Source organism: Nematolebias whitei, chromosome 13 (genome assembly GCF_014905685.2).
Source record: "Nematolebias whitei isolate Nwh7 chromosome 13, NemWhi1, whole genome shotgun sequence".
Taxonomy (NCBI): domain Eukaryota; kingdom Metazoa; phylum Chordata; class Actinopteri; order Cyprinodontiformes; family Rivulidae; genus Nematolebias; species Nematolebias whitei.
In genome coordinates, this window is record NC_056510.1 from 10056611 (window position 1) to 10079418 (window position 22808).

General features: G+C 39.1%; 1 protein-coding gene across 1 annotated transcript in view; it reads left to right on the plus strand.

Annotated features, from left to right (window-relative positions):
• The window catches only part of col18a1a (collagen type XVIII alpha 1 chain a), a 55202-nt gene extending 33150 nt beyond the window's left edge, over positions 1 to 22052 (plus strand). Inside the window, exons 8-42 of the mRNA XM_037686850.1 lie at positions 1010 to 1036; positions 2626 to 2823; positions 2920 to 2946; positions 3098 to 3160; positions 3236 to 3304; positions 3407 to 3457; positions 3570 to 3692; positions 3772 to 3834; positions 4259 to 4303; positions 5353 to 5484; positions 6899 to 6958; positions 7288 to 7314; positions 8420 to 8518; positions 8786 to 8821; positions 8930 to 9019; positions 9119 to 9151; positions 10676 to 10711; positions 11585 to 11644; positions 11735 to 11812; positions 12717 to 12752; positions 12839 to 12892; positions 13503 to 13574; positions 14653 to 14718; positions 14803 to 14833; positions 15004 to 15048; positions 15156 to 15190; positions 15292 to 15423; positions 16162 to 16321; positions 17566 to 17630; positions 17757 to 17885; positions 18088 to 18120; positions 18214 to 18405; positions 19745 to 19942; positions 21016 to 21131; positions 21229 to 22052. Coding sequence (XP_037542778.1) covers positions 1010 to 1036; positions 2626 to 2823; positions 2920 to 2946; positions 3098 to 3160; positions 3236 to 3304; positions 3407 to 3457; positions 3570 to 3692; positions 3772 to 3834; positions 4259 to 4303; positions 5353 to 5484; positions 6899 to 6958; positions 7288 to 7314; positions 8420 to 8518; positions 8786 to 8821; positions 8930 to 9019; positions 9119 to 9151; positions 10676 to 10711; positions 11585 to 11644; positions 11735 to 11812; positions 12717 to 12752; positions 12839 to 12892; positions 13503 to 13574; positions 14653 to 14718; positions 14803 to 14833; positions 15004 to 15048; positions 15156 to 15190; positions 15292 to 15423; positions 16162 to 16321; positions 17566 to 17630; positions 17757 to 17885; positions 18088 to 18120; positions 18214 to 18405; positions 19745 to 19942; positions 21016 to 21131; positions 21229 to 21442 — 2895 coding nt within the window. The 3' untranslated portion in view covers positions 21443 to 22052. The remainder of the gene's footprint in view (positions 1 to 1009; positions 1037 to 2625; positions 2824 to 2919; positions 2947 to 3097; positions 3161 to 3235; positions 3305 to 3406; positions 3458 to 3569; positions 3693 to 3771; positions 3835 to 4258; positions 4304 to 5352; positions 5485 to 6898; positions 6959 to 7287; positions 7315 to 8419; positions 8519 to 8785; positions 8822 to 8929; positions 9020 to 9118; positions 9152 to 10675; positions 10712 to 11584; positions 11645 to 11734; positions 11813 to 12716; positions 12753 to 12838; positions 12893 to 13502; positions 13575 to 14652; positions 14719 to 14802; positions 14834 to 15003; positions 15049 to 15155; positions 15191 to 15291; positions 15424 to 16161; positions 16322 to 17565; positions 17631 to 17756; positions 17886 to 18087; positions 18121 to 18213; positions 18406 to 19744; positions 19943 to 21015; positions 21132 to 21228) is intronic.
• Positions 22053 to 22808: the final 756 nt, after the last annotated feature.

Below are 22808 nucleotides of genomic sequence, written 5' to 3' on the forward strand. Positions count from 1 at the left end.
AAAAAGATCTGAAGCTCTCGACCTTGACCTCTCTAAGTGAATTTAAAACCCTGTTAAGTACCTGGCAAAAGCCAATGCAGACATGTTCCTGTTTTTAGTTTTCTAAATAGCCTTGTGATCTAACTGTTTTTTGCTGCTATTTCTCTTTATTGTCCTTTTGGCTGCTATTTTCTTTCGATTTGTTTTAAAAAAGAGAGAAACTTAAATTTATATGCCTATTTTATGCCTATTTCTATTGTTGTCGTTGTTATCAATTGTCATCATTGTTGTCCGTTGTTGTCATCACTCTTTATGAAATCAGGTCTCTCTTGTAAATGAGTCCTCGAGGCTCAATGGGATTAACCTGTCTAAATAAAGGTTGAATGAATGAATATATGTATATTATTTGATGAGACAGGATAAATTGAAACAATATTTAACAATCAGTTGCTGTTGTTCTGCAGGTGTAAAGGTATTTTTTTGTAATTTTGTTTCCCTTTAACCACTTTGGTTCAGGTGAGCTGCAGAGTTCACAGAAAAAGAATTGAGCTGTTAAAGCAGCAATGCCTTAAGTGACCACTAGATGGAAGTAGAACATCCCAAATCTATCATAGGATTCAAACGTTTACATAGATCAGCAATAATTCTTACATGTGGATGCATTAACTATTCACTGTTTTGTCTTGAACTAAGAAAATAAAAATTGTTCAGAATTTAGGGGAATCTTGCAGCTATTTTATTTTATTTTATTTTTTTACTCAAAGAAGGCAAAGTTCTACCCCTGTGGTTTCAGTATCCGCACCCATTTACAGCGCATGCCAGGTTCTGTCTACAGCCACAAACAGTAGTACCACCTTTTAAACAGGAACAGTTTAAACAGAAAATGTAAGATGAGCTTTGAAAGGTCAGCTTTCCACTTTCATACATTTATTAAAAGAGGCGAAAACAATAAAAAGATTTCTCATAACTCAAAATGAAATGATTCAAACTCTAGGTTCTTACACTTTACTGTAATTTGTTTTATTTTCAGGGAGAACCTGGTGAAAAGGGAACAAAGGTGAGTTAAATAATTTTCCTTTTTGATTTTAAAGTGACTATTATTTTATAGGTTTTACAACTTTCTACTACAACAGATTCATCAGCTAATGTTTATTCCAGATTTTTTTTTTTATTATTGCTCTTAACTGATTTGACAAAGTTAAGTCAGGTCCTCTGGATGGTTTATTTTTGTTGAAACGTTTCATCTTTTATCCAGAAGACTCTTTCAGTCTGAATAAGTCTTTTGGATAAAAGATGAAACGTTTCAACAAGAGTCCATCCAGAGGACCTGACTCAACCTTTGTTAGAGACTCTAAGTGGATTGTTGCGCATGCAGCAGGACATGCTTTTAGCTAGCCTTCACGACAAAATAAGAAGTTGAGGGATGTGTCATGTAAAGCACTCTGCATTAAAACGAAGCCAGAAATGCTGCTTCAGATGAAATGAACAACTTTGTTTCAAATCAGTTGTGTAAAATTGAATTCAAAATATTACTTCTAACCTACAAAGCCCTCAACAACCTAGCTCCATCTTATATTACAGATCTTATTGCCCCATATTTTCCTAACTGAGCACTTTGCTCTCAGATTGCAGGCTTACTTGCGGTTTCTAGAGTTTCCAAGAGCAGAATGGGAGGAAGATCTTCCAGTTATCATGCTCCTCTCTTGTGGAACTAACTTCCAGTTTCTGTCCGTGAGGCTGACGCCTTGTCCAGTTTGAAGACTGGGCTTAAGACTTTTATAAATCCTATAGTTAGGGTTGGCTTGTAGACTTAGACAACTGGAGGACAAATTGATCTCATGTCTTAAAATTAATTGTTACAAGTGAATAGTTTTCATTTCATACTATTTATAACTTAACATGTGATTTTCGACCTGCCATTGTGTATCTGTTCCCCTCAAACCCAGCCAGTCGAAGCGGATGGACGCTTGTCCTGGGCCTGGTTCTGCTAAAGGCTCTTCCTCATGAGGGAGTTTTTCCTTCCCACTGTCGCCTTCATGCTTGCACAAGATGAGAGTCTGTGATGGAAAGCAGTCTGCTCCTCAGATAAATAATGTTAATAACTTACTTTTTAATTATATGAATGTTTCTGTTCAGTGCCCTGAGACGACTTCTGTTGGGACTTGGCACGTATAAATAAACTGAATTGAATTTGAAATTAAAACAGTTTGGGGTTTCTCGAGTCAGCAGTGTAATCTGACTAATAATCTGAATTTAAAAGTGAACTAGTGGCAGGTTTAAAATCCCCCTCCATTGTATGTGACCTGATGCCTTGAAGCCTCCCCACGAACAGAAAGTGGTTTGTTCATCTGTCTCTGCTTCTGAAAGAATTATTATATTTTTAAAATAGGTACAGGAAATATGGAATTTTTCATTCTGTTGGACCAAACATGTAAACCCAAACATTTGCCTCCTCTAAAGTCATTGCCATAAATGTATTTAAACAACTTCATAGGTCCATCTTGCAACCAAGTGTGCAGCTGGAAAAGTCAACTAGCTGCTTTTAGCATTTCTCTTACATGTGCATCTTCGTTCCAAGCTCAGGGAAGCGTGTTTTTCAGCCTTTTTTTAAAAATCTCAGCTAAAATGTACATCTTGTTCTTCCAGGGCAACGCAGGCTTTGGATATCAGGGCATAAAGGGTGAGCCTGGCCTTCCAGGACCCCCTGGTCCTCCGGGTTCACCAGGGCCTGCTACAGAGTATTCAGTTGGAAGTGACGGGTCGGTTGTTTCAAGAGCTTCTGGACCGCAGGGACCACCTGGTCGACCAGGCCTCCAAGGACCTCCAGGAGAAGATGGCGAGCCAGTGAGTAGATTATTTTTATAAATCTGAGTATTAAACGGAAAATGGACAATTGGTTGAAAAATGTGGAACGTTTCAACGTTCACTTTGACTTTACAGGGGGATCCTGGTGAGGATGGAAAAACTGTGAGTTTGTTTTTTTCTTTTTTCTATGCAACATTAAAAAAAAATCACATCTTGCGTTAAAAACATTTACAATACAACATTGCTGAAAAGGATGTATTTTTATTTGCTTTTAATGACCCAATGCTATTTTTTTTTTTTTTTTTTCAAACAGGGGCCTCAGGGACCCCCAGGTTTCCCAGGAACCCCAGGTGACCCTGGGTCCAAAGGAGAGAAGGTAGGCGTCATCAAGAACAAAGAATAAGCTGTAGGAATACTATATAATTTGTCTTAATGAGACTTGCACATGCAGGGTGACCGTGGAGAGGGTCAACCAGGCCCCAGAGGACCCCCAGGTCCACCAGGACCAGGGTTCAGATCTGTGAGTTTATTAGTTTAACTCTATAATTACATTGCACAAGACTCATACTGTAACAACCAAGACTGCCTTTCTGTCAAATAAATCTTGAAACTTCCATTTCAGACCTTTGAGGACATGGAGGCCTCTGGATTCCCTGATCTGGAAAGGGTTCAGGTGAGAAGATTCTCCTCCGTGACATACTCAGCAGCTCAGGACTACATCTGTTCTTTTATAGAGGTAAAGAATGAAAAATGATTCAGCTGGATGTTTATTCTTTTTAACGCAGGGACCTCCTGGTCCACCAGGGCCCCCTGGGCCTCCAGGACCTCCTGGTTCTTCTGTATCAGGCACAGCATCGAGTTCTGGAACATTTGGACCCACAGGCAAGGATGGAGCACCCGGTCAACCTGTGAGTGTCAAGCTTATGCTGCCGCAACAGTGCTGCTAACAATTAAAGCAAATCAACAACCAAATCTTTGGACCTTCAGGGCTTACCGGGTTTGCCAGGTGCTGACGGCCTCCCAGGAGCTCCTGGTTCCAAGGGAGAAAAGGTAATGAATTTGTGAAAATCATTGTTTCTTCTCTAAACACTAACACAATAAGAGATTGAGTGTATTTGACCAGGAATGCAATTTCTGCAGTTTATTTTGGCTTCAGTCTTCCTGCTGTTTTAGACGTGCACTGTCTCATCCCAGAAACTGGACCCAGGGCCTGGGGCACCAGCTGATGCAAAGCGTTAACCTGAACCAGCGTTGCATTTATCAAGCTGCGATTTTCTTTCTAAGAAACTGGTTTAGTTTTCATTTCAGTCGTGGTCACTTATTTCAGAGAGGTGATGCCATCTGAAGTCATAGGAGTTAACTTTTTTTAATGTTTTTTCACTGTTCTGGAAACTTTCTGCCCTTTCCATAAAACAAATACCTGTTTTTGTTGGGCTGTGATGGTAAACGGTGTGTTGTTTTGTCTCGACACCAGGGGGATTCAGGTGATCTGGGGCTTCCAGGAGCAATTGGACAAAAGGTGGGAATTAATTTTGTTGTCCTCACATTTAAACTTAACGTTGCTTTGAGCTTTCAGGGGGATGAAGACCCCGGGTAGCGGGAGAGTCTGACTCACGTTTAAGAATCCAGGAGTGATGGTAGGATGGAGAGGAAAATGGATTGGGTCCACATCCTCAGTAATGCGGGTGTTGCTTCTGTCAGTCACGGTGAAGAAAGAGCTGAGTCGAAAGGCAAATCTCTGGATGTACTGATCTGTCTACGTTTTAACCCTCACCTGTGGTCATGAGGTTTGGTTCACGATGGAAATAACAAGATCCTAGATACAAGCTGCTGAACTGACCAGGCTCAGCCTTAGAGACCGGGTGAGGAGTGTCTTCATCCAGGGGGGTCACGGTGTAGAACCGCTGCTCCTCTGCATTGAAAGGAGTCAGTTGAGTTGGTTCGTCAGATCAGGATGCCTCCCTTTGGAGGTTTTCTGGGCATGTCCCACTAGTGAGAGGCTCCGGGGCAGACCCAGAACTCACTGGAGAGATTGCGTATCTCCTCTGATCTGACACCTTACGGTCCCCCAGGACAGAGTGTCGATGGGGAGAGGGAGGTCTGGGTTTTTCTCCTGGACCTGTTGCCTCTGTGACCCGACTAAGTGGTAGGAGATGGAGATGAAGTCAGTTTTCACACAGTTTGCCTCCTCGTTTCTTTAGAGAAGTTCTTTTTTCTTCATCTTCACCGTCACTCTCGTCTCTTAAGTTCTCTCTCCTGCAGGTCGCTGGGCTCTGGTTTAAATGGAAATGTGTGCTTTTCAATTACTAATGTCAGCATCAGAGTTGAGAGTAATTAGAGCTTCATTTTTTTAATTTTAATGATGTTGACACGTGATCCAAAAACAAAAACAAAAAAAAATAGATCTTTGTTTGTGTGCAGTGGTTTCTTCTGTCATCTAGAACTCTAAATAAACAATTTCTCTATTTAAATCAAGTCCTTCAGAGTATTAATATGTTTGTATTAAGTATAGTAAAGGATTTTCTTGAGTAGGACTTTGAAAAACTGGCATTATTAATTATCTCCTAGGGCGCTCCAGGAGAGCCTGGATTACCAGGACCAGCAGGTCAGACTGGACTGGCTGGTCTTCCAGGACCCATGGGACCGATTGGGCGACCCGGACCACCAGGGCTCCCTGGACCAAGTTTTCGTGTTGGATTTGTGAGTTCTCTTTAAAATGTTTGTGAGGATGTTAAACGTAACGATTTGTAAAAGATCAATCGTGCTTCTTGTTATTAGGGACTTCGTTATTTCAGTTCTGCAGGTCGTCTTACTGCACAAGTTTTTAAAAATGTTAAAGTAGTTTTGAAGAAGTCTTTCCAGATTTTCTGAAGGTCTTTCAAACATTCAAAGTTCTTTTGGGACTTTTTTCCTGCGCAGTTTCTGTTCCGAACTTGTTTGTTAATCCACTTAATTCTTAACTCAAACATTAAAAGGCTCCTAAACGTAACGGGTGCATCAAAGGTGTGCTTGCAATATGGCAGAAAACTATTTTACATGGACTATAGGTTTTACCAGCAGCTGGTCACAAAGACACAATTTCTTCCCATTTCTTTGTCATAAGATCGTGAAAGGGAACTGAGCGTGAACACTCGACACAATGAGATCAGCTCAGTGAGTTTATTTAGTGGCATATCAGGAACTAGACTAAATCCCTGAGGAGAAGGAGATACCATTAATATCTGGTCCCAGGCAATAGAGAGTCCTAACAATGAACGTGCAGTTCCTTACAGGTGATGGCGTTAGGTCTGTCCTGGGTTCCAACCAGAAACAATCCAAGAGATACGGTCCAGTAATCACAAGGGACATGTAGGAAAACAGCTAAGGCCAAGGTCCAAGTGTTTGGGGTAGGTCAGGGTCTAAAGCAGGCACTCAAGTAGACACTGAAAGAGGAATAACAATATTAATATTCACAAGGCTCGGAGAAACACTAGTAGGCTGAGAGCATGAACCGTGTAATGCTCCAGTGTCGGATGAATGATCTTCGCAGGCTATGCACCTCTGGCGCTCAAAGTGATTGGCAGCAGCTGTGCTGTAGAGTGACCTCTGGTGGACAAACCCTGGAACTACTACATGATTTAGTTAAATTTAAAAAAAGACAAAAATGGACAGCACAGTTTGATTAAAAAAAAAAGGCTTTAGCTCCAACATGATGATTTCCAAAGAGCTGTTAGCTGAAATATTGACACACAGCTGATGGTCAGCTGAAACATGATGCACCCCTCAAGTCCTGTCTCAGGTCTTTGATGGATTTCTTTACTTTTTCTTAAAGATGTGACTTTCAGATATTCATCTTCTGGAGAAAAACCTTCTGAAAGATCTTCAGAAAGAGTGAATAAATGTGTTTAAATACCAGCTTGAATATGAAGTCTGGTTCCTTTTTTTATTAAAATGTTATGAAATGAGTGATGGCTCAAGACTTTTGCACAGAAATACTGTATATATTTTTCTGCTTAAATATAGAGCATACAAAAACAAATGTAAAGTGGCCCACAATTTTGATTAATTATTTCTTCTTTTCCTTTTTAGAAAATGTTTTAAAAGTTGAGCTGTTTCTTGTAAAATGTTTTTTTAGGAAGACGTAGAGGTGTACCGTAAAAGTTCCACCGGCATCAGAGGACCAGAAGGATTACAGGCATGAAATCTCATTAATTTCTAATAATAAATCCTGAATTACTTGTTAACCACTTTCATCACATGTTTCAACTTCTAACTTAAATGTTGTCTGTAGATTTTAAGTCATTTTACTACAGATAAAAGTGCATCTAATTTAAGACAGCAGTGCTACTTCCAACTAAAGTTTTTATTTTTTCATAAAGAGATGCCTTTTACTGGCTAAAATCAAAGCTTTCTATGAAAACATGACTGTGAAAGTTTTACTGGAAGTAGTTTGATTATTTTTAATCAAAGCAGTCATGGAGATGCACATGAACAAACAATCATTCAAATGTTTTGTGCTTTCAGGGTCTGCCTGGTTTACCTGGACACCCAGTAAGTACAGACGATTATCTTCCACGCACAAACGTATATAAGGAATTACATGATCGCCTGCTTTTCTAGCAGCAGATGACAAAAATTAAAAATGTTATCATCATATTAAGTATTTATTAAAATGTATGCATAAAACATGATCTTATTTGACAATTTTATTTTATTTTTTAACCAAAACTGTTAGTTCATCAAACTTGAACAAACTTTATTAAGCCTCTCTCAGCTGCAACATTTTATTTAGCCACAAAAAGTTTGATTTGGAGTTAAACGGGTAGTCCAATCATCTTTGAAGTGATATTCTGTCTTAATAGTTATCAATGAGCATCATCAGTCATGACATCACTCCATGTTACAATGTGACTGTACGGCTGCTGAATGTATCAGCCCACTGGGAGTTCAGGAAACTTTTGGAGTGACTGGACGTGGTGATCAGGTGCGGTGTTCAGCTCTGATACTTGGTGACGCTTATGTTCTGATAAAAGAGAAACCGTCTTTTTATTCCTGGTCGGTTTGGGACTAATGGTTAACATGGCATCCATGTTTTTCGACTGAGCATAAACCTGAGAACTAGACATCTAGAGCTTAGCCTACTTGATATTTTCCTAATGTACATTTGATATTTATGTACTCTTGGGTAAATTAATTACCCTTTCATCATCTCATTAATCAAATAAGCCACACTGAGGATACGAGAAGATCTTTCAACCCAGTTTTTACTTGCAAGGGAGCAGAATTGAAAACAGGTTTACGCGGATGTTACATCGAAGTTCCGGGTGCAAGGTCTGCCCACAGACGATATAAAGAAGAGTCTTTTTATAAGCTTATCAGACAGAGGTGAGGTCAAATCAACCTCTGCTTTCCAGCTTAGAGGCCTTGGAGTTTATCAGGTGCAGGCTCCTCTCTGTTCAGACAGAACAACTCTAACTCACGCATATGGTTCTACATTAATTTAACATTAGTAAGTGGTAACATCCATGACCTTTACCTAAATTCCCCTGCCCTCTGATGCGTATTGGATCCCCCTATTTGTGGTGTGCATATACTGTTACCTTTCCTTTTTTTTATGCGTGTGTTTCTTCTATCTAACCTGATCTTGCTTTTGCAGGGTCAACCTGGTTTTCCTGGCACAGAAGGTCCAAAGGGCGACCAGGGTCCTGCTGGAAAAGATGGGCTACCAGGTCTGGATGGTTTCCCTGGGCCTCCGGTAAGAAGGACTCTAGATCTGAACAAGACATCTACTGGCAACTTATGCAACAAACTGCTAAACATCTCATTTACAGTAGAGCGTGTAATGCTCTTGGTGCGTGACTCTTAGGAAGAAATAAAATGTATTGAAATGTGCCACCAGGTTTATGATATAGGAACAGCAGTGCTTCTTGTCTTGAAGTTTCAGTTAAAAATCCTGCTTTTCTTTGTAAGAGAGAGCTTATGGCTTTTTGAAAGTACATTTTGTCTGATTTTATTCTTTCAGGGCCAAAAGGGGGACAGAGGGGACAAAGGAGAGAGGGTTTGTATCCTTTATGATCCTGGATAAATGACATGAGCACTATTAATACAAAGCTATTGTAAGTATTATATCAATCCTGCATACAAGTTTGTTTGTTTGTGGTGTTAGGGTGAGCCAGGTCGAGATGGAACCGGATCACCAGGTGTACCTGGTCCCCCCGGACCACCAGGACAAATCATCTACCAGCCGTCTGACAATGTGAGGAACAAATAGTCGCACGAAAACAACTTCTGTTCTGAAATCAAACACTAACCACGGCTTCCCTCTTATGTCTTACTTTAACTCCAATCTCTACAGTTTGATAACTTTGCTGGCAGCACCGGACCCCAGGTACATTTTCACTTTTACTGATGTCACAGATGAAACTGACACTTCCCAAAAACAATACTTACTTAAATACTGCCTAAACCTTTAGTCCAGGGGTCTGCAACCTGCGGCTCTGGAGCCACATGTGGCTCTTTGATCCCTCCGCAGCGGTTCATTCAAGCTTTGATTAAAACTAACATAAAACTTAATTTTATTGGTTGTACAAACAACAAAAAAGGACTTGTTATATCAGTTTTCTTGTCATTTCTTTTGCAAATATGTGAATACTGGAACTAGTACAAGGAGTAAAACATACTTACTCTAACTTTATGCTTTACTTAAGGTTAAGGTTTCTTTATTTGTTGTTCACGCCACATGTGGTACATGAGGTGGACTGAAATTGTATTCACAGGGTCCCAGTTTCATCCAACAAAAGTATAAGTTGTAAAGAAAAACAGTAATAAGATCTAAGATAAGAACGAAGAAATACGCTAAATTAGGATTACTCTAAGCACAAATGGTACAAAACAATACGCCGAACAACAGCAGCACGAACATGAGTCTGTGTGAGCAGATGAGTATGAATGAACACAGCAACATGAAATAAATCAGCAGTATAAGATCGGCAGCATTTCTATACTTAATACATTTTTCCACCGTTAAAAAAATACATAGGTCTGCATAGTTCATACTTTTATTGTTAATTCAAGAAACTACCCACCTACTCCATCCCCCGCCCAAAGAATCTGGGTCTTTCATTTGTCTTATCTTGTAAAAATATCAATAAATGTAAAAAAAAATAAAAATTAGCAGTGTTTCTCTACATTATACAAGCAGGGCACCCCGCTCTGTCAACAGAACCGAGTGCTTCGCCTACCGAACCAAAATGTGACCCCCACGTCGGCCGTGCCTCTTCCTTCACACTGAACCAAGCCCCCCTGGTCAGTTAGGGGAAACACTGATTACATATGCTTAGCTTTATAATGTCACCTAGTGGCCACAGAAGCCCCCTCCAACAAACCTAAAGTGGCCCATGGGCCACCAGTTGATATTCAGTTGTAGCATGTTGTTGCAGCTCTGAACACTTTTAGTTTAGTGGATGAAAGTGTAAAAGTGCCTCTTGACCATATAGTGTGCAAACCCGTGCTTTTGTCTGTTGTTAATAAATGGGTTCAGATAATGGCAGTGTTTTTTATTTTTTTATTTTATTTTTTTAAGTTCAAGTTGTTGGTTTTAAAGTTTGGTTCACAAACTGAACCATAAAGTCCCTAAAGGTTTGAATAAAATGATAAACTTGTTATCTTGTAAGAGTCAAAGTTGACTTACAACTTTTGAAATATTTGAAAAACAAAATATTAATATGTCAAAGATTGAAAATAATCGTACACGGACTACATCTGGAGCAGGTTGAGACATAAAATTCTCCTTTTTTTAATCAGAACTGATCAAATTGTGTAGATTTGGGTCTTCGTTGCAACATTTGCCTGATAGTTTAAACACTGAAGTGTGTTGAAAAACTGTTTAATTTATATATTTTTTACCAAACAGGGCGGAGCTGGTTTACCCGGCAGAGCTGGATTTCCTGTAAGTTTTATTGATTTGTATAAACTATTGAATATTTTATTTTCTGGACAAAAAAAGACAAATACAAGATGATTTTGCATGAAACCAGTTCTCTGCTAAATGCTCTTCAAGCTATTGTACAATGAAGATAATTTATACAATCAAATTTGATTGAGTTCAAATAGATAAATTAAAAAAAAGAGGCCTGATCAATTTATTCAAATTATAATGTAATTAAATTAAATTTATCCCAAATTAATAGTTCTAAATTGATACCATGAATCATCCATTAGTTTAGATGTAAAGAGTAAAACATCCACCCTCAAGAGTCCCTACATTCTGTGTCCGAGATTGAATAAATTTAAACTTTTTTTAATGGTTTTTAAAATGTCTGGGAGATCTTCTGAGTGAAAATATTAATAACATTTGGATCTGTCGTTGATATTTAAATTGACAGTTGTTTTTGATGTGATTTAAACCCAACTCACTGATTTCATGGTCCTGAAAAAAGATTCAAAGCAACGATTTGAGTGCAACTGAAACTTTCGTTGGATTTCAAACAAACAAAACCCATTATGTATTCAAAACGTGAACGACAAACATTTATTTGGCTTTTGTACTCTAGAGCATTTTATATACAGTATATTTAAGAAATCTTCAAAAAGAAATGTATTTTTGGACTCTGTTTGCTGAACATTGGACCTTATTTATTGTAGAAGTGTAATTTCAAGGCTCTGTATTGAAACAATGGTTCAGTCAGCAGTTCTCAATCCGAACAGCACAGACAGAGATTAACTATGACCCACAGATTAACTCAGACCATAATAATCAAAGAGTTCCTCTCTGTCCGTGTTGACCTCGTTTGTTTCTAAACTTCCTACATTTATTTTACAGGGTCCTGTTGGACCAAAAGGTGACAGAGGGGACCCTGGTCCACCAGGTTATGCGCTGAAGGTAGCATCTAACTCTTTTGTTCCGCCAAATTCAAAGCAGTTCATCATCGTGCCGACGCTCCGAGTCTCAGGGCTGCTCTTGTGTTTTCAGGGTGAAAAAGGGGAGCCAGGTTTTATAATTGGACCTGATGGGAATCCTTTGTATCTGGGAGGACTAACTGGCCCGAAGGTTAGTTTGTAGTTTAACCCCATCATCTTCTTCTTCCTCTTTCTTCTTTTGTACTTGAAACCAGTGATTCATTTGCAAACCAAACGATACCAGGAATGCAAATTGCTGGGCAGGTTCTGGGGATCCTCCCCCAGAAAATGTTGAATAAAGTAATGCAATTTCCTACATTTTGCTGTATTTTAACGAGTTTACTTACATAAGTAAACACTTGATTCAGTAACTATTGTAGAGAGCGACATGACCAACAGCTCTCCTTGTGTGAATAGAGCATGCTCTTCTCTTGAGCATCCAAACCCCCTCCCCTTCCCCGCATCGAGTACTATCACCGTTGCCACTACCTTCATGTGCTTCAGTTTTCAGTTAAGTTGTACATTGAGAAGACTTTTTTTTTTAATGTAAGTAAATTGGACTGTCTTTTCAACATTTTGATTGCGCATTTTTAACAAATAATCAAAATTTTATTAATGACTCACTTAAACTGTAAAACTGATTTTCAATTTAGTTGTGCAGTCTAATTATATTTTTGTGTTTTTATTCCAATCGCTCATGACTGAACTTTTAGGGGTGGAGATTTTTTTCATTTTTTATGGTAGAAGCGGAAATGCTTACTTGAAGCGGCAGCTCGTATGCGATATTAAGAAGCTCATAACTGGCTGTTGTGTTTTAAAATTAGTTTTTGTGTAATTATTTTCAGAATACATGTCCAATATAGGTTTTTTATTTGTTCAAGGCAGTCATATTTGTTCAAAACTTTAGTATTCGTAAGCCTGAGAATTACCAAATCCAAGCAAACAGTTACCAGAATGTACCCCATCAAAATAAGAGTTACCGGATCCTGTTGCGGCAGGATCCAGCTCAAATTAAGCCCTGGTTGGAACTAACTGTCTCTGATTTTTACATGTAGGGAGACAGAGGACCTCCCGGGCCTGTTGGACCTACAGTAAGTGTATATATATATGTAAAATATTTTAAAGTAAAATAAATATCTTCTTCCCCAGGTTTATGTTGTATTATTTTTCATTGCAGGGTTCACATGGGCCTTCTGGGAAAAAGGGTGAATTTGGAATGCCTGGAAGACCTGTAAGTGTTGCCATGCTGTCTTTATATCATGTATTACATGTGTTTTGCTGCCCTGTTGTACTTTATTACTACATTATTACTACATTATTACTTTGTACCTTTTTATCACCATTAGTCCTCATTCAACTGCCTTTGTAAGTTCGCAACACATCTTGTAAATCACAGAACTGGTTTCACTGAAACTCTGAAAAAGTATTTATTGTCTCTACAACTTACTAACTTTTGAAGTCGACTTGATTCAAGATGGCTGCCATAGCAAATAGACCTTAAAAAGCTAAAATGAGGACAATAATTCAGTCAATTTTACAATTATGGAGCTAAAGTTTAGTATGGCATTAGCTAAAAGTCATTCACAACATAGTTCAAGCGCTAACAGGTTGCACAAAATCTACAACCCACTATATCTTATTTTCAAGGTTTCACCAAAACAGCTATGACTTTTGTGGAAAAAAAATGATACAAAAGTTAATTTTCACTTTAAATTGTGACTTAAGCAGCAGGTGATATTGATTCCTACAAAGGATCCTAGGTCTTAAAAATGTAAAAAAAAAAAAAAAAGAACTTTTTTAAGTGCAAAGAAAAAAGCTGATCCATGACTTTCATCCCTCAGGGTCGCCCAGGTGTGAACGGATACAAGGGTGATAAAGGAGAGCCAGGAGGAGGCGCAGGTTATGGCCATCCAGTAAGTTGTATAAGTAAGCTTATGGTTGAGGTTTATCTGTGTAAGCCTCAATCAACCCTTCTCACTTTTTAGTAGAAAAAATGTTGATCAGCAGAGAATTTAAACAAAAACTTTCCTGACTGTTGTTTTATTTAACACAGTGTGAACGCTGGAAGAGTTGCATTTATTTCCAGTCAAAATGGAGACGTTTTCTCCCAAAAAATGGTGGGACCAAAGCTCAGCAGCTCAATATCCACATTTAGTTTTTCTCCAGTCCATCCTCTGCATAACTTCAGGTCTTTCAACAATATGTCCATTGAACTGTTTGCATTTTACTATTAATAATATAATTCATAATATTACAAATAGACTGCACGGTGGTTCAGTTGTTCTCTCCGTGCATGCATAGGTTTTCCCGGGGTACTCTGGTTTCCTCCCACAGACCAAAAACATGCATGTTAGACTGATTGGTGACTCTAAATTGTCCTTCAGTGTGAGTGAGAGAGTGAATGGTTGTCTCGTTTGTCTCTGTGTCCCTGTGATGGACTGGAGACCTGTCCAGGTGTCCACCACCTCTTGCACAGTGACTGTTGGATATGGACACCAGTGACCCGAAAAGGTAGAAGCGGGTGAAGATAATGGTTGGATGGATGAGTTTACAGATATTACAAATAAAGGAATCATTCCGGCTCAGATTAAGCATATTTGGTCAAAATCATGATACTCCCACTGCCATCAAACTTAAATACTATAATACAGCTGGGATTATACCCTGGGGATTATCAAGTGTATATATAATGCTGTGTGTATATATTTTTTCTTTCTTTCTTTCTTTGTGTCCTAAAACTCAGTTTCTGCTTACGCTCATATTTAGGCAGTAGCAAATCCTTAAGAGTGGAAAATGTATTCATAATTATTAGCTATGAAATGTGTACTTTAAACCCAACCAAAATTATATTTTTCCGAGAATAATTGTCAACAGCTCACTAAATTGTTAAAAAAACAGATTTTTAAAATTGTAAATACAAAGTATTAACCTTTTATCAGGCAGTCACTCTGAATCCAGACATCAAAAGGTAAATAGCTGTCTTTCTATTAGGGAGTTCCTGGACCACCAGGGCCTCCTGGACCCCCTGGACCATCCATTCCTTTAGATCGCTTCAATGTGAGTACATTCCACATTTCATGCCTCACGTTTTATGATGAAATTTATAATCCTTTCCTGAAATTTTTGTCTTCTTGTTAATAGCGTTATGATGAAGCTTCAAGGAATTATCAAGGTATGATATCAGATGTTTCAACATGTGACATTTATCATCACAGCACCTAAACAAAACACAGCACTGTGGCTGCAATGTTACTGAGATCAGTCAGTAAACATAACAATCATATGGTGTATTTCTCTTCAGAAATTTGACACTTTTTTATTTTATTTTAACTTTTATTGTAGCAATTAAAGGGGAAAAAGGAGAACGTGGACTTCCTGGGATCCCTGGTAAGATTTACAGTTTAAATAAATAACATGTCCAAAATTATTTACTTACAGTACTGTATGTCTTTTCAACTGAAAGGGTAATGTGATTAAATTATTTTATTTTCCAGGGACGGCCACAAACTTTGATATTTATGCATTTAAGGTGAGCTAACTTGCATCTACATTAGTAGTGGGTCACTTTTCTTGACATTCTAACTAAATGTAAGCAGATAGTCCATCGTGATATTTAATGTTTCCCAACAGAATGAACTGAAAGGAGAACGTGGAGACTCTGGTGTCAAGGGAGAAAAGGGAGAGACTGGTGCTGGATATTATGACCCACATTTTGGAGGATTACAGGGCCCACCAGGACCTCCTGGTAGCCCCGGCCTACCAGTGAGTTTGTATAGATCTTCAGCTGCATATTTACAGCTTGGGTTTATCCACACTTTTTGAGTTTTTAACCTGAAAAAGATGGAATGTGTTAAAGTATTTTCGAGTCTTGTTTAAGGCTTTTGGTCGGATGTAGTGGGACATGGGTTGATGAATCAAGGCTTGCAGTAATGCTTCATTCTGTTGTGGTGAAGAAGGATCTGAGCCAAGAAACTAAGCCCCTGGTTTACTGGTCAGTCTACACCCCACCGCTACAGTCGCGAGGTGTAGACTATGACTGAAAGAACGAGGGACTCGATACAAGCGACTGAAACAGGATGGCTGGGCTCAACCTTAGAGCTAAAATGAGCCCTGCCATCTGAGGGGAGCTTTGAAAAAAAGCCTCTGCTTCTCCTCTTGGAGAGGGGTCAGCTGAGATGGTTCAGGCATCTGATTAGGGTCCCTCCTAGGCACCTCACTCTAGAGGTTTTCTAGACCTAGTAAAAATCAATTTTCTCATCCCCTTCCTGGGAACACCTTGGGATTCCCCAAGAGAAGCTGGAAAGTGCCACTGAGCAAATGGATGTTTGTTTCCTTCCTTGACCTGTTGCCTCAGGGACCAGACCAAGAATAGCAAAAAAGGATGGATGGATGGATGAATGGATTTGTCAGAAAGAGATCTTCTTAAAAACTAAAATGTTCAAACGTTGATGCTATTTTAAAGCTTGATGAAAAGAGTAATTCATTTTACTTTCTTCCAAGGGTCCAAAAGGAGACTCTATAATGGGCCCTCCAGGGCCCCAGGGACCAATAGGGCCCCCAGGGGTTGGTTATGATGGGCGTCCTGGTCCTGCGGGACCACCTGGTCCTCCTGGACCCCCTGGGTCTTCCACATTTTCTGGATCATATCAGCCTAATTACCGTAAGCAGCTTTTTCTTCAACTCACTGTTAGTGATTAAAGGCAGCAGGCGATGCAAACATTGTTACATTTGTTGCCACAGTATCTGTCAAAGCATGTGATATCTTGTTTTGTACATGTCCATCATGTGCAAAATAAATTGTTAGAAAAAGTATGTTTAAAGGTGCTCTTAGACTAAAGGGCTTCATACGGATTATATCGGTATTGTTTTTGATAATTGTTGAAAATATCCATGTTTTTTGACTAAAAACAAACAAAACTAGTAAAACATGCAATACAACAAAAGTAGATGTACAGTAGTCCCTCGTTTATTGCGGGGGTTAGGTTCCAAACCCCTCTGCAATAAGTGAAAATCCACCAAGTAGCGACGTTATATTTATTTAATTATTTATGTATGCGTAGCTACTAAATTTTACTTACTTGCTCTGCAGAACAGCAACAGCTCTCGGTTCCGGTCCGACTTGGTTCCATTTCTGCAGATGTAGCCTGCAGCAACGAAGCCCACAATAAATGTTCTAAACTCTTAAGCCTACTAATTTTAACAACATACTTATGTTGCTATATGTTATATTTAGCTGCTAAATTTTACTTACCAGCCTGTCCACGTTCGGAGGTCCTCGTGCTGGTTGAAAGAGATTAAAAATGTCCCGGTGAGCTCCGGATAGAGCGCTGGACCTTCAGCGGTTCGTGTCCCCGCTGGGAAGCCCTTGTGGACCGGCTACCAGCTCTCAAGATTCACCAATGGGTCTGGAGGTCTGGTTCTGGTCTGGTTCTGTGGGTTCATTGTGGCTTTCTGCATCCACTGGGCTCTGAAGTCACTGTAATAAGCGGCAAACTTTTTCCGATCAGATCAAACTTTCCCTCTGCATATTTCAGCAGAAGGAAATGGAGCTTCTGGGCAGGGCACTGTTGGGTTCTGGGAAATGTAGTCATTATGAGCAGGAATAGAGTGTAGGCTTATTGAGAGAAAACTACAAAATGGCAGCATCTATTCGAAGTTTTTTATTTTTTGTTAACTTTTTACAGTGCTGTCCCAATCGAGTGTCTTGTACAATTTAAACCACGATAGAGCGAGTCTGCGAAAGTTGAACCGCGAAGTAGCGAGTGACTTCTGTAAATTAATCAAAGCTACAAAAATGAAACTACTTTGTACATTTAATTTAAAAAAAGTGTGCTGACAGTCTGAAGACATCTGCTGTGAATCGTTTCATTTAGTCTTTTCAACTGTGTGTGTTTTTATCTAAAGCTGCCAGTGTCCCTGGACCCCCCGGTCCCCCTGGTCCACCTGGAAGTCCTGGTCACTCATCTGGGGTGGGTTCAATTCCATTTCTGTACTTGCATGCTTGTCCTGTCCCATCCCGTAACTCAGCAGTGTAATGTTGTAGACCTGTCAGGTTACATGTATTCATTTCGTACATTTCATTGGTGTTTCCACAGGTCGCAGTGTTGAGGTCATATGACACAATGATCGCTACGGCCAGGCAGCAGCCAGAGGGCAGTCTGATATACATCCTAGACAACGCAGACCTTTATTTGAGAGTGCGTGATGGACTGCGACAAGTCGTGGTATGCCCAACTTCATCATAAAATCAGACTTGCATGGAGTTTATCATAAGGACCAAAACATTAGCTTTAAACTAAAGATTCATACATATTGTTTTACTAAAGTTGGTTTTTGCTTTTAGGTAACTAAAATACATTTCTTATAGTTAATTTGTGTAAAAAAAAAAAAAAAAAAAATCACTAAAAAGCTGTTTTTTCTCCTCAGCTTGGAGAGTATAGTTCCTTCTTTGGAGATTTGGTATGTTTTCCAAGACGAATAAAGTAAAATAAAAGCGTGTGACATTTTGTGTCCACCGTATGATCATGAAATCTTTTTGATTTGTTTCTAAAGGGCAACGAGGTGGCAGAAGTCCAGCCTCCACCTGTGATTTTGTATCCCCACACCCCAGACCGGCCCCACAGCAACGGAGCGGGCCATTACTCGGAGAGCGGTTCTGTCATCCGACCTGTTGAGCCCCCCCAGGAGCGACCCAATCCACCGGTGCCTGGTCCTGCCGTTCGTGTTGAAACATTAGACTCAGGGGTGAGTAGACCTGATGAAAACACTTTAAAATGACCGTGTTATTCGAATCCTTTGTGTTTTCAGTTTGTTTTAGACCTTAAAAATATGTTTAAATCCATTTTAGGTAATCTAATCATTGATGTATAATGATTTATTCAATGTGTGCTAAAATTAAGAAATAGAAAAATGTCCAGGTGTGTCAACCTTAAACGATAAATGGTTTACACCATTTTAAAATGATCTCAAGAAAAAAAAGAAAAAAATTTGTGAAATTTGTGGCATGCAGAGAATTATTATGGACAATGAATATGTAAAGGAATAGATAAAATTATGTACAAGAATGGGGAGATTCCTTAACCAAAACACATTCTTTCGTGCTGGCCATGGAAGTCCAACTTATCTCAAATTGCTCCTGGTGGATATGTAAATCAAGAAGCTCTGCTCTGTCCACCCCCAAGAACTTCTGTGAACGCTCATCAGAGTTGTACCGGCTGACAGAAACTGTAACATCTTATCAGGACTATGGAAACTATCTGGAAGTGCTCATGGACAAATCTCAATCTTGTTGTCTATGTATACATTATGTATTGTGTCTATCTACGTTGCTTGCTGTGGTGGACTTTTTGATGTCTTAAACCATGCCCTGTCAAGGACACAGCGTGAGAGACTTTTTGTTTTATACCTCCTTGTGTTTTCGTCCATTTTTCTTATCTAAGCAATAAGGGCAGAGCTTCCCCCTGTACACTTCCATCCTGCTTTAGGATGGCTGTACAGAATGTAATTTTGTCGTACTTCACTGGGCAGTGACAATAAAGTTTATTCTGATTCTGATATCTTAGATCCTTGTATACTGTTTCTTGTTAGACTTTATATTTTTACTATTTTGGAGTGTAACTGGGACCCTGTGTACACAGTTTTGTTCCACCTCATGTACCACATGTGATGCAAATGACTGTAAACTTGAACTTACGTTTAGAGCTCATTCAAGCTTTAATAAGGTTGTTAGGGGAGTGGTGGCACAGAGGTTAGAGAAGATGGGCCTGTGATCAGAAAGTCACAGGTTCAACTCCCGGTACCGTCAGCATCAAAATGTGGGTGGAAAAGGTGAAACACCTACACCTGCCTCCACCCTCATTTGCCCCACTCTCCCTCATTTGCCCCACTCTGGGCCCCTGAGCAAGGCCCTTAACCCCCACCATCTGCTCCCTAAACAGGTCTCTCTTGAAAATGAGTTCTCGTGACTCAATGAGACTACCTGGATAAATAAAGGGTAAATGAAGAAAAAAATGTTGCACAGAAAAACTCCATTAACAGGTAAAAGAAATATTTATATTCATAGATAAATGTTTCTCTCCTCCAGCTGCACCTGGTTGCCTTGAACGCCCCTCAGACTGGTAACATGCGAGGAATTCGAGGCGCAGACTTCATGTGCTTCCAGCAGGCTCGTGCTGTAGGACTGAAGGGAACCTTCAGAGCCTTCCTGTCCTCCAGGCTTCAGGACCTCTACACTATCGTACGCAGGTTGGACAGGGACCGCTTCCCCATCGTCAACCTCAAGGTGAGTCACGGCTGCTCAGGACGAATAAAGATGATCAAGTACGACTAAAGCACACGGTACTCATTGGAAAAGTGCTAAAAAAAAGTAAAAAAAACTTGTAAGTTCTTGACCAAAGTGCTTAAATCTTGGAAAATGTTCCTAAAAGTGTTGCATTTCTATTTTAATGCATTTATTAGTTTACTTTTTGGATAAATATTTTATTCAGATGGATCTTTTTTTTTTTTTAATATTCGCATTCTAAAGTCATGAACATCGGACAAAAAAGTTCATAAATTTCCTAAGAAAATAAAAACGACAACAAAAAAAATCTACTTTTTTTTTCTCTCTCTCTCTCAAATCAGTGGTAAATTTGTCCTTGAAAAAAAAAAATGGCAACAGGATGCCAATCACCACTTTTTATTTTTCCCTATGAAAATGGCCAAAATGACTGAAAACAGGTCAAATGGTAAACTTAGCAGCCATATTTGTTTACCTATACAGACCATGGCCAGCCTAATGAAGGTCAATCATCTGACTGTTTGATTTGGTTCAAGGCGGAGTCGGACACTTTGAAATGCGGGTCTGCACAAGATAAAAACAAAGTTGCATTTATCTGGAAAACTAAAGTATATCTTTCAAACTGCGTATGTGATGCAGTTCAGGATAATATTTGTTTATGTTTTCATCATTAATCTTTATAACAATGGTGATTAAAAAAAAATCATCATAAAAAGTAAATTAAAGTTGTGTAATTTAAAAAATAAACTGCTCTAACTGACAAAAATAATTTAGAATGATTTTACTTTTATGTGTGAATATTTTGACAAGAGCAATCTGAGAACATAACTTTTTAAAATTGTCAAGAAAATCTTGAAAAATGATGTTGGCCCGTAACCAGATTTATAATTTTTAGACCGGGAGAGGCCACTGCTTTTTTTTCTTGAAAATATTTTAATTTTTTTTTGTCCCATCTTGTTCTTGTGGACCCAGGATTCCATCTTGTCCCATCCCGTGGAATAAGTGTCTCATTATACCCCTCATCTTTTCACAGAATAATTTAAATTTATTGGACTGTTTTTGTTTTGTCCTTCCAGAACCAAGTGTTGTTTAACAGTTGGGAGTCGATCTTCAGTGACGACAGCAGCAAAATGAGGGAAAACATACCCATTTACTCCTTTGATGGTAGAGACATCCTCAGGGACAGTGCGTGGTGGGTGTTTGTTTAACAGACTGCCCCTCTTGGGCTGAAATGAGACAAAGCAGCTGCCTTTGTTTCTCTTTCTGATCTCTGTGTTGTTCACCTCTAGGCCGGAGAAAATGATCTGGCACGGGTCGAGCAGTAAGGGCCATCGGCAAATGGAGCACTACTGCGAAACGTGGCGTGCAGGCGACCGCGCCGTGACGGGTCTGGCATCCCCGCTGCAGAGCGGCCACCTCCTGCAGCAGATCCCCAGCAGCTGCTCGGGCTCCCACATCGTGCTCTGCATCGAGAACGCCTTCATGACCCCTTCCAAAAAATAAATCCACCATCGTGGTTTTTTTTTGTTTGTGTGTGTCTTCTGGGCCCTACTTTTTTTAAAATTATTATTATATCCAAGCAAGCATGCGTTTTGGTTTATTCCCATTTAGTTTCATGATAATGCAGCTTGCGAACACGTGGCGTCCGCAGACCCGACCCTGAGGCATTCCAGTTTGGACTCAGCATAAACGCAGAAGAGAAGGGTCAAACAGAGGGTTGCTCCCTCTCCTCAGAAACTTGGCACATCATTTTCTTTAAGGTGCAGAACAATATTGCTCCCAAATTAAGTTCTTTTGTTGTTATGTATACTTTGTTTGTCCGGTGTCTTCTTCTTCATGTTATCAAAAGTTTGCCTCTTTTGAACTGATTAAAACCCCCCTTTTTTTTTTTTTTCTAAAACCAGTGTAGAATTTGAAGAGTTGATGGAGTTCAGCGAAATCTTTAAGTTTTAAAATATTAAAAAGATAATAGATATTTATTTTTAAACTAAAGGACAAATAAATGTTTTTTTTTTACACAATGCAGAACTTTTATTTCTTTCGTCAGAAACTGTGCCTTATGACACATCCAGAAAACTCGTGAACAGAAATAATCTGCAGATCAGCACATGTTACAACCTTTTCCACAGTTTTTGTTGTTGTTTTAATATTGTTATATTTTTTTGAGTGAGAACATCTTTGCTGATTCTTCTCACTAAATCAGACACAATATAATATTTGGTCATTGTGAGTGCAAGATTTACCGTATTTTTCGGACTATAAGGCGCACTTAATATACTTTAATTTTCTCAAAAATCAACAGTGAGCCTTATAATCCGGTGCACCTTACGCATCAACTCTGGTTGTGCTTAACTGACCTCAAACCTGTTTCTTGTGGTACATGGCACTCAAAAATCTGTCAGAATGAACTTGTTTCGTTTAACGCCTTATAATCTGATGCGCCTTATAGTTCGAAAAAATACAGTACGTTTAATTTTACTGTTCAAAGATGAATGTTTTTGTTTTTAAATGTTAAAATGTTGACTTAAGAGGCTGGAAGTTTTGTCATTGCCTTCCGTTCAGTTCACAACCCAAACATCTGTGAATATGCATTTTTATGACAAACTGCGCTGTACTGTTTCACCCAGGCACTGAATTAAAGACTTTTTCAATTACCAGTGTGTCGTTCTGCACGGTAATCTGCATTGTGTTTAATATTTCCCGCTATTCACGTTACAGCAAAAAGAAATATAGGAACAATACGAATAACTTCCTGTGTTCACACATAATTTTTTTATACTCAAAATTGTTCCTCGTTGTAGCTCTAAAAAACTGTAAATTTAAAATCGGTGCCTTTCAAGCTAGAACTTGTAAAAGATATTAGGATTAA